Source organism: Zingiber officinale, chromosome 11A (assembly GCF_018446385.1).
Source record: "Zingiber officinale cultivar Zhangliang chromosome 11A, Zo_v1.1, whole genome shotgun sequence".
Taxonomy (NCBI): domain Eukaryota; kingdom Viridiplantae; phylum Streptophyta; class Magnoliopsida; order Zingiberales; family Zingiberaceae; genus Zingiber; species Zingiber officinale.
The window spans coordinates 29,040,162-29,054,856 of record NC_056006.1 but is presented as its reverse complement, the minus strand read 5'-3'; the positions used below and the strand labels follow the sequence as shown (position 1 = coordinate 29,054,856).

Genomic DNA, 14,695 nt, shown 5'->3' with positions numbered 1-14,695 from the left:
ATCCATGCCAAGTATGATATCAAACTCAACCATTTCCAATACTAGAACATTTACCGTTAGTATCATGTTGCCAAAGTCTAACGGGCAACCTCTGACCTCTTGCGTGACGTCCAAGGTATCACCAGACGGTAGAGAGACGGTAAGTCGCTGTGGTCTGAAAGTGGGTAACCTACCAATCTCCCGCATAAAAGTATGGGATATAAAAGAATGCGAGCTACCAGTATCTATCAGTATATCTGCAGGTAAGGCATAAATAGAAATCGTACCGCGGAAAACGGATCCGTCGGCTCGCTGCGCATCCTCTCTAGTGACCGCATGAATACGCCCAGTCTTTGGCGGAGGAAGAGGTGGTAACGCTGCCTGCGACTGCTGCGTCTGGACAGGAGCCTGCCACTGAGGCGGTCCTGGATACTGTGCCAGATAAGTCTGAGAGGGCGGCGACTGATATTGTACCGAGGGCTGGGACTGCATCTGATACTGAGCCAGTAGCTGGGCTGTTATGGGTACTGAAGTAGGGGCTGAGGCTGCAACTGGTACTGCTCTTGAGTCAGATACTGTGGTCCCGAAACAGAGCTCTGTGGTACTATACGAGCACTGGGATACTCGTGTCCGAGCATGCCAAATGCAGCTGCTGCAGAGGGGACTGTCCTCTGCTGACGATGAGAAGTTTGGGCTTTGTGCCCTCCTCGCTGAGTCCCTGTCTGACTGAGCTGAACTCCGTGACCAGAAACCCTGGAAGCAATATGCTGAGCCTTCAGCGAACAATCTCGGGTCTGGTGCCCAGGCAATTTTGCAATAAAAGCAAACTGACTGTTCCAGAGAGCAGGCTAGGGTGATGTGGTCTCGGAACATCGGAAACAGTGAATGTTGCTAGTGGATTGTTTCCAACCCTGTTGGGGAGACTGGAAACGTCCTGAGGAAGACTGTCTTGACTTCTGAGGCCTACGAAATACCCCAGAAGTACCCTGACCTGGCTAACTGCGACCAATCTGCTCCTGTCCGGTCGTCTATGCCTACTGGATTTGTCCTTATGTCTGACCCGTCTGCTTCCTTTTTCTGTCCGGAAGCGCTCTCTGCTGAGCTGACTCTATCATCAGGGCTCGATCCAGTGTCTCTATGTAAGATGTGTTCCCTAAATCGGCAAGCCTTACTAGCAAATGACCATCCAGTCCCTGAACAAACTGCTGCATACGTGAACTGTCCTCAGCAACCTGTTCTGGACAAAATCTGGCCAATCGGTTAAACTCTGCATTATACTCTGTCACTGACCGGTTGTTCTGTCGCAAACTCAGGAAATACTCTACATTATCCTACCGGCGAGTCATCTGATATGCTCGTGGAAAGAAACGGCTCTCAAAAGCCTCTCTGAATCTGGCCCAATTGATGTTTCACTCGCCGATAATGGAACGCTGAGTAACCCACCAGGTGTTGGCCTCGTCCCGTAAATGAAAAGCAGCCAACCCTGCTTTCTCCCACTCGGAGCAAGCCATATAGAAGAAGGCCTGCTCCATGGTCTCTATCCATGACAGGGCCACACTCGGATCAAGGTCTCCTCGGAAGAGTGTGAATCGACTCTTCATCGACTCTGCCAATGCTGGAATTCTGGCTCGTGCCGCGACAATGTCAGTAAGATGGGTAGGGACGGCTGCCGGAACTGACGGAACCACCGGAGCTGGTACTACAGGTGGTACCACTGGATAGACCGGGAAAGGAATTCCCGGTGCTGCTGCATAAACTGGGGCAGATGCCGCTGGTGGCACTCCAGGATCAGCATAGGGGGCTGCAGTTGAAGGTACGGTAGATGGTGGCATCGAAAATGCAGATGTCGCTGGTGCCGAGTACACGGCAGGTCCACGTGGCGATGGTGTCGAGTATGCCGCAGGAGGTACTGCATGTACTGTATGGGCGGGCACCTCTAACGAAGCTGTCAGAATCTGAGAGCCCGACACATCCGCAGTATCATGAGTTTGCCTCTGGACGACAGGCTCAACTCCAGTAGGGATCTCTGGCAAATCCGTTGCTAGAGATTCCAGGGTCCTCGTAAGTGACCGTCCAACACCACATCTCGGTGTACGAGCATGTGTAGATGCACCACGTCTTGACGCGGAAGCACGTGCACCTCGTCTCATATATGAATAAATCATAACTCAATATTACTACAAATACCAAACTATGAAATTAAACATCATACCTATAAGCCGTTTGGAGATGTTCCGTCGCTATCCAGTCCCCAACTTTTGACCTCGAAATTCCAAATGAGAAACATCGTCGGAAATCCATATAAATCCGAAACGGAAGTCCAAAACATAACCATAACGAAAATCCGAAAATGCCCAGTTTGACTCGTAAACCTGGATCTGATACCAAATAAATTGTCACGCTCCGGGGGAGTCCCTGTCCGAAGAAATTTCGGCAGTATCTCCCCTGTACTATAGGGTTTTTCGGGCCGTGAAAACCGCTTTTTCGCGTCGCGGAAACCCCGAAACCCCCAGCCACCGGATCCGTGCGAAGTTAAAACTTTCAAAAATGTTACAAGTACAAGTTTTGTTCTAGTTCTAAACTAGGAGAAGGAATTACCCTTGATGCGTGCCCTTTACGAATCCCGCTCGTCCAAGGAAGTGTCGGATCTCATGTTGTCAAGGTAGACAACTCTCTATGCATATCCACATGAACACAAGAAGGAGATAACAAAACTAAAGTGTGCTAGCTCCTTAGTAGGGTTCGGCCAAGGTAGGAGGAGAGGGAGAGAAGAAAGAACTCAAGGAGGAAGAAGATGTGAATTAGCCTTGAATGAAAAAAATGAATTCCCATTCATTTGAGTGGCTGGCCACACCAAGTGTAACTCCTCTCATTAATGTGGCCGACCACATTAAAGCAAAGGAGAAGATGTAACTTCCATTAGGTGGCACACTCATATGTTAACTATGATGATGTGGCACATCATCATTGGCCACTTAATGCCAATTCACAAATGATGTGGCATAAAGTCAAGTCAAACTTGACTCTTCCTCTTACTCTCAAGTCCAGTCAAACTTGACTTAATCTTTCTCATGGTTGATCTAATCCAACCATTTAATTCAAGCCAATTTAATATAATGAATCTAATTCATTTAATTAAATTGATTCAATGAGTCATAATCTAAATTAGACTAATTGAACACATGAATCAACTTGAGTCCAACTCAATTAGCCCAATTAGGATTACTCTTAATCAAATTTGATTCATCACATGAATCTAATCCTCTTGGTTCATCATATGAACCTAATCTCCATCTAATTGTCCTTAGTGTGTGACCCTATAGGTTCTTGTAATGTTGGCAATGCCCCTAAACCCATTTAGGAGCATAAGTAATGAGCGGTATCTAGCAACACATCATTACTACCCAAGTTACAAGAATGTTGAGATCCAACATCACCTTGTGACTACTAATTGTGACTCCTCACAATATATGACATTGTCCTTCTATCCTAGACATCTAGATTGATCAATGTGAGGCATAGACCGTGTCATCCTCTAATTAATCTAAATCTTGAAGTCCAAGTAGACTCACTAAATCAAATGAGCTCAATATCTCATATTGACTCATTTGGGCATGGCCATGCACTTCGTGGTCTCACTCTATCAAGAATATCGATGTCTCTCCCGTCATATAGGAGGGATAGATCCCATCTACATCACTCACATCCCTCCGCATAATTTGTTACATACCTAGTAATCGCCTTAATAGTCCACCCAGTTACGGGTGACGTTTGACGAAACCAAAGTACATAACTCCTTATGTAGGGAACCATGGTGACTTCAGGTCTAAGGACTAGTAGTCATACTAATAGCCACATGAGAAAGTATATGACACTCATATAACGATTCATGATACTTTCTCATGGCGGGTCATTCAGTATACATTCCCCAATGTATACCCATGTGTCAACATGATATCTCTATATCCATGACTTGTGAGATCAAGTCATCGAGTTGACCTACATGCTAGTCTTATTACATTAACATTGTCCCTGAATATTAATACTCGACTAGGAATAATTAAGAGTAGTGTTCCCTATATCATCTCACTATCGATTCAACCAATCGATTGATATAGGTAAGAATCTTCTGCTCAAGGACGCTATTATACTTAGTTTATTTGACACCAATACAAGTAAGTATAATAACCAAAACAAATGCCTTTATTTATACAAGAATATGGTACAACAAGTCCATAATACAATCATCAAATGATTGGCTCTAGAACTCTAAATAACATGTACCGGTGACAATCTGAAACTTTTTACATCCTCCAAATACCTCGGCCAACACGGCCGGAACATATATGCATAACATAAAAGTAAAACAAGCAAGCATCCACGCAGTTTAATAATAAAACTGAACTAAAACATACGATAAGGAAAAACCAAGTCAAAAATCCTACTCAACTACACTCATAATGCATAAAAACCGATATCCTACTCAACTACACTCCTAAAGCATAAATCACATTGAACTCACCTCTTCTGTTGTCCAGGCAGGCATGTAGTAAAAGTAAATCCAAACCAAATCCATCGACATCACAAAATCCATACCATATCCATACCACCAAACAGAACAAGTTTAGCATAGTCTATGTAAGAAAACCAAAAGACCAACAATATCCTCATGGTCTACAGGGGACTAGCGATTGAAACTCCTCCAGACAGCATCAACCTAAAAATAGAAACGGAGGAGGGTGTGAGTCCAACACTCAGCGGGTAACACTGATATACATAGTAGGGAAATAACATCTAGCACTAATCATGCGTACAATTTCCTGATATAAGAAGGATAAAATGCAACTGAAGTACAATAGGAGAAAACTGTACTAACCAGGACCTGGGTATAAGGACAAACAGTCCAAGAGGTATAGAAATCCTGTATACATGTCAAACATAGGCATCCAAACAATATGTAACATATAAATGCAGCAAACACAAACACAAGCAATAAATGCATCAATGCGTATGATGCCAATGCAAGTCCTGGTCACCCCTGACGCCAATCAGCCATCTTACACATAATGGTGAGACCGAGTGGGTAGGGTTGTGATAACCGTGCACTCTGCCATCACTGCTCCTGATGAGTGACCGAGTGGATGGGATGCTGTCGGAGTACACCTATCCTCCTATCCCAAATCATAAATGGGGGAGCTCAATGCTCTCATCTCCCGGTACACGATGACTGGGAGGTATCTCTGCCGGCTAACACGCTGCATATCACTACCCATGAGCGGACCAACGGAGCCTAACAGAGTCCTGCTGTAACACACCCTGCCTGAATAAACCACTAACCCATGAGTGGTTGTGTGTGCAAATCCATGTAACTGGCGATATGCTCACAATAATGGAGTCGACTATCGCACAGCATGCAATCATGCGAGATGATGCATGACACTAAGTATAGAAAAATATCCTGAATCAATCCATCTCTACATAATATGTACCATAGGTCAAAGAATCAAATCATAGAAAACATAGATCTGATAAGGTATATAAAAAAAAACCTAGGTCCTGAAACATGACAAAAACATGGTTGTGTCACTACCCCTATAAGCATGTATAATCAGGTAGGTACTAACATGAAGTGCATAATAAATAAACAAGCAAGCATATAACAGATTAGGTAGTGACCAACCGAAACAGACAGAAAACATAATTACTGCTATTTGTTAAAAAGGCTACTATGCATATCAAATGACATAAGGTCAAAGTACCCGCCTCCGATATAGATCGAGCTAAACGACCTCTGTGTCGAAGTGCTCGTCCCGCGTCAAGTCCTGTGTCACCAATGTTTAGTTTAGCTAATTCTATCACGCATTAATTAGCCAAACTAAATCCTAATCAAGCAAAGAAATTCCAAATTGGATCAACTCTACATAATCCTACTAACCATGAAATCCACAGTTATACTCACAACAATGCATTTACCTCAATCCAAAACTCACCCAATTTAGCCCTAATTCAACTCATATATCAAATCCATACTCTTACCTCAAGTTCACAGCTGTGATCACTGATCCAATGCCAAGAGATGGTTGCTGCTGGAATTAGAACAAGCAACTTCACTACCCCTGATGATGCTGGAACAAAGTGAGTCAGGCCAAGAACACCACAGCAACAATCAAATACCCGATTCACCAATTAGGGCAGCAGTCTTACCTCTGTGCTTTGAGGCCCAGATCGACGCAGGCGATCTAGGATTGAGGTCCGTCAATGGCGCGGAAGCAACTCGCGAAGAGGGAGAAGCTCGGAAGTAAAGAACTAAGGCAAAAACGGTGTGAGGAGGACTCAAACCTCCGGTGGCTTGCGATTGGCCGCGACGGCTGTGGCGTCGGAAGTGGGGCGTCGGCTGAAGAGAGTGAGGACTTAGGGCACGATGGTTGAGGGTGGCCGGGGCTATCCCGTGCGGTGGCGACACTCTGCAGAGGAAGAAGGCGTCAACGGTGCAGCTCAGATCTAGGGCACAGGCGACGGCTCGAGTAGGAGGAGAAGGAGAGGCCGACGCTAGGGCTGAGGAAATATCGTCTTGATTGGCGCTGCTCGGGTGGCTGGTGATCGGAGATCGGCGCGGCGGAGAGTGAGTGGAGGAAGAAAACGGCGCGAGAGGGAAGAGGAAGAGAAGAGGAAATGAAATGGCTTTAACTCGCGAGAGGAAACCGTCGTCGGTTAGGGCACGGGAGGAGATGGTGCGGGCGTGAGAAGGGAAACAACAGAGAAAATAAAAGAAGATAAAAAAGTAAAAAGAAAAAGAAATTTATAAAAATAAACATTTTCTCGCTTAATTGGGTAGTCTAAACAGGCTTTCCCGAGGCCCAATTTTTATCCCCGGGAATTCGTCCCTACGAGCTCCGAAAAATTCCTAGAAAATTTCCAAAAATTTCGAAAAATTTCCTTATTATTATTCGCCATTTTTTGGTATTTTACAGTGGAGGAGCCGGTGGCGGCGGCGAGAGAGGAATTGTACGAGATGCTGTCGTTAGGGATGCGCGCGACTCTGAGGGCGATGCTGAGGGAGTGCTGGAGGAGGGAGGGGGTCCGGTTGTCAGAGGTGGACGAATCTCTGATGGAGGGCTGGAGGGAGCCGGTGGCTGCGATCCTGGCGTGGCTGGTGCCGGTGGTGCGCGACATGGTGCAATGGCAAGAGGAGCGCAACATGGACCGGGAGCAGAGGTTCTGCACGCGGCCACGGGCACTGCTGCTGCAGACGCTACACTACGCCGACGTCAACAAGGCGGAGGCAGCCATCGTGGAGGTGCTCATCGGGTTGAGTTGTTTGTCGTGGTACGACGATCGGCGGCAGTGTAAATCAGAGCTTGAATTATGAAAAAATTATGCAATCTACACCTTAAATTATTGAGTATTTTTTTTCGGATGGAGTCGAGTCCTGGGTTGACCTAAATATAAGGTTTAGTGCGATTTTTTGGGTGAAATTGAATTTTATTTTAAAAATTAAGATATTTTTATATATATTAATATCACATTTATATGATAATGATAGAGTATTGAGATAAAAGTGAAAAATTATACGAAAAATAGCCCTAAAAAGTCGTTTTAAATCGGATTTTCAAATTATCTGGGTCGGGCTCGAGTTGATCAGGTTGGTCGGGTTTGGGTTCAGGTGTAGGTGTTTTGGGTTGAACTCGTATTCGGGTTGAGTTTGGGTTGGATTTGAAAAAAAACAACAACTCAACCCGACCCAATCCGACCTATCCAAATTGACACCCTTAACCACAAGTTCACGGCTGCTCGCGGTTTGGTTGTGAATCATGGCCCTTTCTTCTTTCTATTTTTCTCCTTTTTAACTTTACTATTTCTGACAAGTTTTCTTATAACCAACCAAAGAAAACCCCCCATCTGTTCTATATTCAAGAGTGAACTTAAAGCAACACGAGTTTCAGACATTCAATCGATAAACAGATCATTTTGGAAGGCAAGAAACCAACAACTTTGAACCTCTACTAAATAAACCACGAAAAAACAAAGAAACCAAAAAATAGTTAAACAAGTGTTTACCATCTATAGCCAGCAAACTTCAAATTCATTACAGATGATCTCAGTTCAACACGCATACAGAGTTCTACACAGCAGTATAAATAAAAATACAAGGAAGCAGCCATAAGTAACACAGGACTTCAATCTTCTTCTCTCTCTGGAGGAAGACCACAAGGCAACAACATTTTCTGCAACAAGAGACACGTTATCTTGCTGTAATAATCTTGTTACAAAAGGAATATAAATGGCAAAGAAGCCCAAATTACAGCACTTAAATACACTGTTCGAAAAACACAAAGAACTAGTGGATCTAGCTTGGCATGTGTAATCACCCATGATCCCGTCCAGAAGCTGAGTTGGACAGAGGACGGTCGCGATGTCCTGGCTGTTGACAGAAAGTCGTTGGATCATGTGGATGACTTGGAAAGTGTCACGGAGGAGCTTCCACCAGCAGCTGACGGAGGACGATGACGAGGTCCTACACACACACCGCCGCTCACACGGGCGTTAGAGACCCAAAAACCAGGGAAAAAGTTCCCGGGTCGGGCCCTCCGACGCTCAAGTCAGGTCCATTTTCCTCAGAATGTAAGAGAAAGTACTAAAACAAAAGGCTGGTGAAAAAACAACCAGTGAGCGTACCTGTACCGCGATAAAACTTGCCTTTTTATACTGCTTCGGGTGTTTTTGGACTCTAGCGGATATCAGGGAATGTCAGGTGTCAGACTTTATCTGGCAGTAATTAACACATGGCATCCTCCCATAGGTTGGCGGAGAAATCAAGGCGCAATGCGTCCTAAACCATAAGAATATTCCCTGACATATGATGATTGCTCCCAGGTAAGAAGTTACTACTCCATGGTTTGCTTGTCTTGTAGTGCTCAATCGACCTGCACCGGTAATCTAAGGAATTCTGATCCGTCCAATTACCTGACCTGCTTCGGCCTTCTTGCCGTGCCATTCCTGACCTGTATGCCTTACTTTGTCCCGCCATAACTTATAGTTGATCGACTTGATCGTTCCTGACCTACTTTTGTCCAGCCCTGTCTTGTCCGACATGATCCCGACCTATATACCTTGCCTTGTCTAGCTATTGCTTGTGTTGTAGTGCTCAATCGACCTGCACCAGTGATCTAAGGAATCCTGATCTGTCCAATTACCTGACCTGCTTCGACCTTCTTGCTGTGCCATTCCTGACTTGTATGCCTTACTTTGTCTAGCCCTAACTCGTAGTGGATCGGCTTGATCGTTCCCGACCTACTTTTGTCCAGCCCTGTCTTGTCCGACCTGATCCCGACCTATATACCTTGTCTTGTCTGGCTATTGCTCATAGTTGATCGGCTCGATCGTTCCCAACCTACTTTTGTCCAGCCCTGTCTTGTTCGACCTGATCCCGACCTGTATACCTTGTCTGTCTGGCTATTGCTCATAGTTGATCGGCTCGATCATTCCCGACCTACTTTTGTCCAGCCTTGTCTTGTCTGACCTAATTCCGACCTGTATACCTTGACTTGTCTGGCTATTGCTCGCAGTTGATCGGCTCGATCATTCCCGACCTACTTTTGTCCAGCCCTGTCTTGTCCGACCTGATCCCGACCTGTATACCTTGTCTTGTTTGGCTATTGCTCGTAGTTGATCGACTTGATCGTTCTCGACCTACTTTTGTCCAACCCTGTCTTGTCCGACCTGATCCTGACCTGTATACCTTGCCTCGTCTGGCTACATCCTGTGGTGGATCTGCCCTGCCATTCCCGACCTGTATATCTCGGCCTTTTGGCCTTCTTGTTCCTTGGCCCTGACGCCGCCTTACCCTCTGTCTGCCCCGTCACCCTGATTTTTGACCTCCATGTCTGCTTGACTTCTGACTTCCACCTCTGCTTGACTTCTGACCTCCACGTCACCTTGACTCTTCCCTTTCCTTCCTCCTGGGCCCCTCCATCATGCACCGTATCACAAGCCTCCCCTTCAAGTCTAGTCGAAGGAGGCGTTAGTCCGACTGACTAGACGCCCCCATGCTTCCGCCTTCTTCCCTTGTGTTAAATGCGATACCTTCCTTTATGTCCTGTCGCTTGGGGTACCACGCCTGCTTACTTTATTAAGTGCCTGGGGTACCGCGCCTACCCAGCGGCCTCGTTAATTCAGAGGTTCTTTAACTCCCTTTAAAAAAGCACCGAGATAATTTTTATTGTATATTCCTTCCTCCTACACGATGTATTCACCATCTTCCGACGAGGTTGATTAGCCATCCCCCCAAATACGAATAGATCAACTTACTCAACGACTTGCCTAGAAGGAAGCCGTGCTGAAGGAGATGACAGACGATCGAGACTGTCAGATTACACGCCGGTGGGACATAGAAGCCCTTTATCGTACCGCTAAGTCCCGAGTGCGAGCCGAAATGGAGACGACACAGAAGGCCCACTCTGACCTACAAAGCCAAATCAGCGTCCAAGCAAATCTGAAGAGCGAGCACGAGGTTGAATTGGCCCTTCTTCGTGAGCAACTTAGCGTTAAGGAGGACACTATCGGCCAGCAGCGTGCATACATCCACTTCCTCATAACTGAGTTATCTAAAGCTCAAGTAACTGGGTGGACTATAAAGGCGATTACTGGGTATATAACAAATTATGTAGAGGGATGTGAGTGATGTAGATGGGATCTATCCCTCCCATATGACGGGAGCGACATCGGTATTCTTGATAGAGTGAGACCACGAAGTGCATGGCCATGCCCAAATGAGTCAATATGGGATATTGAGCTCATTTGATTTAGTGTGTCTACTTGGAGTTTAAGATTTAGATTGATTAGAGGTGACACGGTCTATGCCTCATATTGATCAATATAGATGTCTAGGATAGAAGGACATTGTCACATATTGTGAGGAGTCACAATTAGTAGTCACAAGGTGATGTTGGATCTCGACATTTCTTGTAACTTGGGTAGTAATGATGTGTTGCTAGATACCGCTCATTACTTATGCTCCTAAATGGGTTTAGGGCATTGCCAACGTTACAAGAACTTATAGGGTCACACACTTAGGACATTTAGATGGAGATTAGGTTCATATGATGAACCAAGAGGATTAGATTCATTTGATGAATCAAATTGGATTAAGAGTAATCCAAATTGGGCTAATTGAGTTAGACTCAAGTTGATTCATGTATTTAATGAGTCTAATTTAGATTATGAATCATTAGATCAATTTAATTTAATGAATTAGATTCATTATATTAAGTTGGCTTGAATCAAATGGTTAGATTAGATCAACCATGAGAGAGATTGAGTCAAGTTTGACTTGACTAGAGAGGAAGAGGAAGAGTCAAGTTTGACTTGACTCTTTGCCACATCATGAGTGAGGTGGCAAGATGTGGACCAATAGTGTTGTTCCACATCATCTTGTTTTGCCACCTCATGGAGGTTACAAGCCTCCATTGCATTTAATGTGGGTTGGCCACATTAAATGAGTGGAGGTTACTCATTTGCCACATCATTGTGAGGTGGCAAGATGTGGACCAATGGTAATGGTCCACATCTTCATGATGTGCCACATCATAAGAGTTACAAGACACCTCTTAATGGCCTCCACTTAATTGTAATTAAGTGGAAATGGGGGTTACACAACCAAATGTGGCCGGCCACTTTAGTGAGGGAAAGGAAATGAATTTTTGATTCAACTCCTCATTTACTCCTTTCTTCTTCCTCAAGCTCTCAAGCTCTCCCTCTCCCTCTCCTCTTTGCTTGGCCGAATCTCACCAAGGTGCTCGCACACCTTTTGTGTGAGGTTTCTCCACCTACGTGTCCGTGTGGATACTTCTAGAGGACCGGTGCTTGACGGTCTTGAGATCCGGCAACTCCTTGGAAGAGCGGGAACGCGAAAGGGCATGATGTGCGTAGATTATATACTCTTTTATGCATATTTTTACGCACATTTACATACTTTGAGCATGCTTGATCTATGCATTTTTATACTTCCAGCTTTCCTTTTAGCATATTTACTCTTTTGGTTCGGAGATCTGCTTTTTGTGCATTTTCTGTACACAGGAGTCGATTTGGTGAAGAATCTACATCTTTGGGCATGCATTGGAGGAAACGAAGGGAGAAATCACCGCGTGCAGCTCACACCTGGCGACTGTATGGAGCTCGGGCGTGTGGAGTTTGGCACCAACAGAAGAGGAAGATGACATGGCCATGTGAACCTCGCACCAGTGTCAAGATTTGAAGCCAACCAGCAGGTACAGGCTGGTGGATCTACACCTGCAGGAGATTTCCAGACCAAGAAGTGCTGTGCACCACACGGCCATGTGAGATTTCCGAGACTAAGTCAGGTCAGTGCACCACACTGAGTAGCATTTCCAGAGAGGTTCGGTGGAGTCACACTTGCGAGGGGACATGGCATGTGAATCTCACATTGTGTCACGGGCCGTGTGGCGCATTCTCCTCTATTTAAACCCTTCTTCATGAATTGAAAGGGATCTCCCTTTGGAAGAAAGCAAGATTTGGTGGTTTCCTCCTATTCTTGGGAGGATTTGGCGATTTTAAGGGAGATCTCGACGATTTCGACTCCGGAGCGAGGATTGGATCCGAAGACAAGGCTTCTTCGTAGATAAGTTTTCTCTTTCCCCCTCTTCTTGTTTTCTTGGATTGGGGATTCAAGGAATGCTTGTAATCTCTATTTCTTCGGGTTTTCTTCCTCGATTCATGGAGTAGATCTTGTATTCTAGGATTAAGGGAGTATTTGTATGATGGATTGATGTAATCTCTAATGGATTTGCCATTTTCTTGTTTCAATGACATTGACTTGCTTGTATCAATTAGATCTTGAATGATTAATGGTGATTTGTGCTTAATTCTCATTCTTGATTGATTGTTTGGATTTCTTGTGGACTTTGTAAAGATAAACTCTCACTCGATCATCCGAGGGATCCACGTGACAGGTGCAAGCCCGTGTAAGGACGTTTGAGAGATAATCTTGAAGAGGAAATAGGGATATTCAAGAGAGTAGGATGGATTTTATGACTAGCTGCTTGTATCTTGATAGATTAATGAGTCGTGTGCTTCTACGTTGATATCTGAGGAAGGCATAGTAATAGGTGCACTTCTGTGTAAGGACAACATAGGTACATGTCTAATTAATCCTATTTAGATACATTTCTCAATCCTTAGCCGGTTGTCTATTTCAAGAGGGAACCGGCAACTTTCTACATGTTTGGCAATTGAGGGATAAGAATTGGTGAACCATTTACATTCAAGAAATCTTACAAAGAAACCGAAACTCCTAGAATCTCCCTTTATCATAACCCAAAACACTAGACTCTTGTTTGTTGATCTTTAAGACTAGATTTGTTTACCTTTACTTTGCTTTTGAAATGATTGGATAGTTGTTTAGCTAATTCGCATTGAGGCATTTCTAGTGCTTATTCCAGTCCCTGTGGATACGATAATCTTTTATATTACTTGCGACATTTCCGTACACTTGCGGATCGTAACAGGGCACGCAAAAAGGGTAAAGTTCTCAACACATAGATCTAGGAGTAGATCTAAAAAGGTTTTTCAAACTCGCATTTGGTTTTTTTGAAAAATTTTTACCTTGCACGGATCCGTTGGCCTTGGGTGATCTTTCGGGTGCGGGGTGTATTGTAACGACCCGCCTTTGGCCTCTTAGGCGGCCTATGGTGGCCAATGGCCCTTATGTCGTCGCTCATTTGGCGACCTCTCATGTCGTGCCAACAACCCTTTGGCGTGGTCGTACTCTATCACTAGGACTTTCACACCGGCGTGGATTTTGCCTCCCTAGGATTGAACACTAAACCTCAGTGCTTAAGTATTAGAGTTTATGAATCCTGGTAACCAAGTGAGATGCCCCGCAGATGGATCCGTTCTGTGGCTGATTGCTAAAACGGGACCCATGGAAATTTACTCGTAAAATTGTAAAAATTAATTTTAAAATTATAGAAAATTATGAAAATATATAATTTTGAATTATATATTAATTTGTGATATATGCCCAAAACCCAATATGATTGGATTGTTGTGGTAATTCATAAATGCTTTATCTACGTTTTGGTTTACGTGTTGTATGTTTTATTTTTCGCGACCTGCCGTCGTGCCTTTCTCATTAATTCTGGTTGTAAATTAGATTTAGACTCGAATGTAACTCGAGTTTCAAATTGTACAAATTGGAGCGGTGGAGGGTCCACACGAGACAGTAGTTCCGAGGCGGGCACGAGCAACAAAAGGTGGAGGGAGGAGCTTGGAGGCTATTGACCCTAGGTTGACTATCGATCTTCTCATTGGCTTGAGAAGATCATAGTGGGGCCATGACTAAATCACAAATAGATTAATTAGTTAATTGCTTATGTATATGATGCATGTTTAATAAGTAATTAATTAATTAGTGCCTTACGATTAGATTAGATCTAAGTCGTGCACATGATGCACCCTTAGATTAGATCATCATCCTTTAGATTAGATCTCGATCACCAACTCTAAATGCCTAACCGTGTCGTGATACCTATCACTACTTCGATCACATGTATTGTTGAATCGCCAAAGCAGAGCAATACATATTATCTTGGTAGGGTACGGAGGGACAATCTTGGTCCCGCCTATTAACGCATGGGTAAATATAAACTCAATTAGATTGAGTATTCCTAGTTGCTCGGTTAGATCGAGTCAACTATAG

General features: G+C 44.4%; 1 protein-coding gene across 1 annotated transcript; it reads right to left on the bottom strand.

The window, feature by feature from the left end:
- Positions 1 to 497: 497 nt before the first annotated feature.
- Positions 498 to 2,129, bottom strand: LOC122031322 (myosin tail region-interacting protein MTI1-like). The gene is made up of 2 exons (XM_042590449.1): positions 1,660 to 2,129; positions 498 to 732 (listed from the first exon to the last, which is right to left on the bottom strand). The coding sequence occupies exons 1-2, from the start codon at positions 2,127 to 2,129 to the stop codon at positions 498 to 500; spliced, it is 705 nt and encodes a 234-aa protein (XP_042446383.1).
- Between the last annotated feature and the right edge of the window lie 12,566 nt (positions 2,130 to 14,695).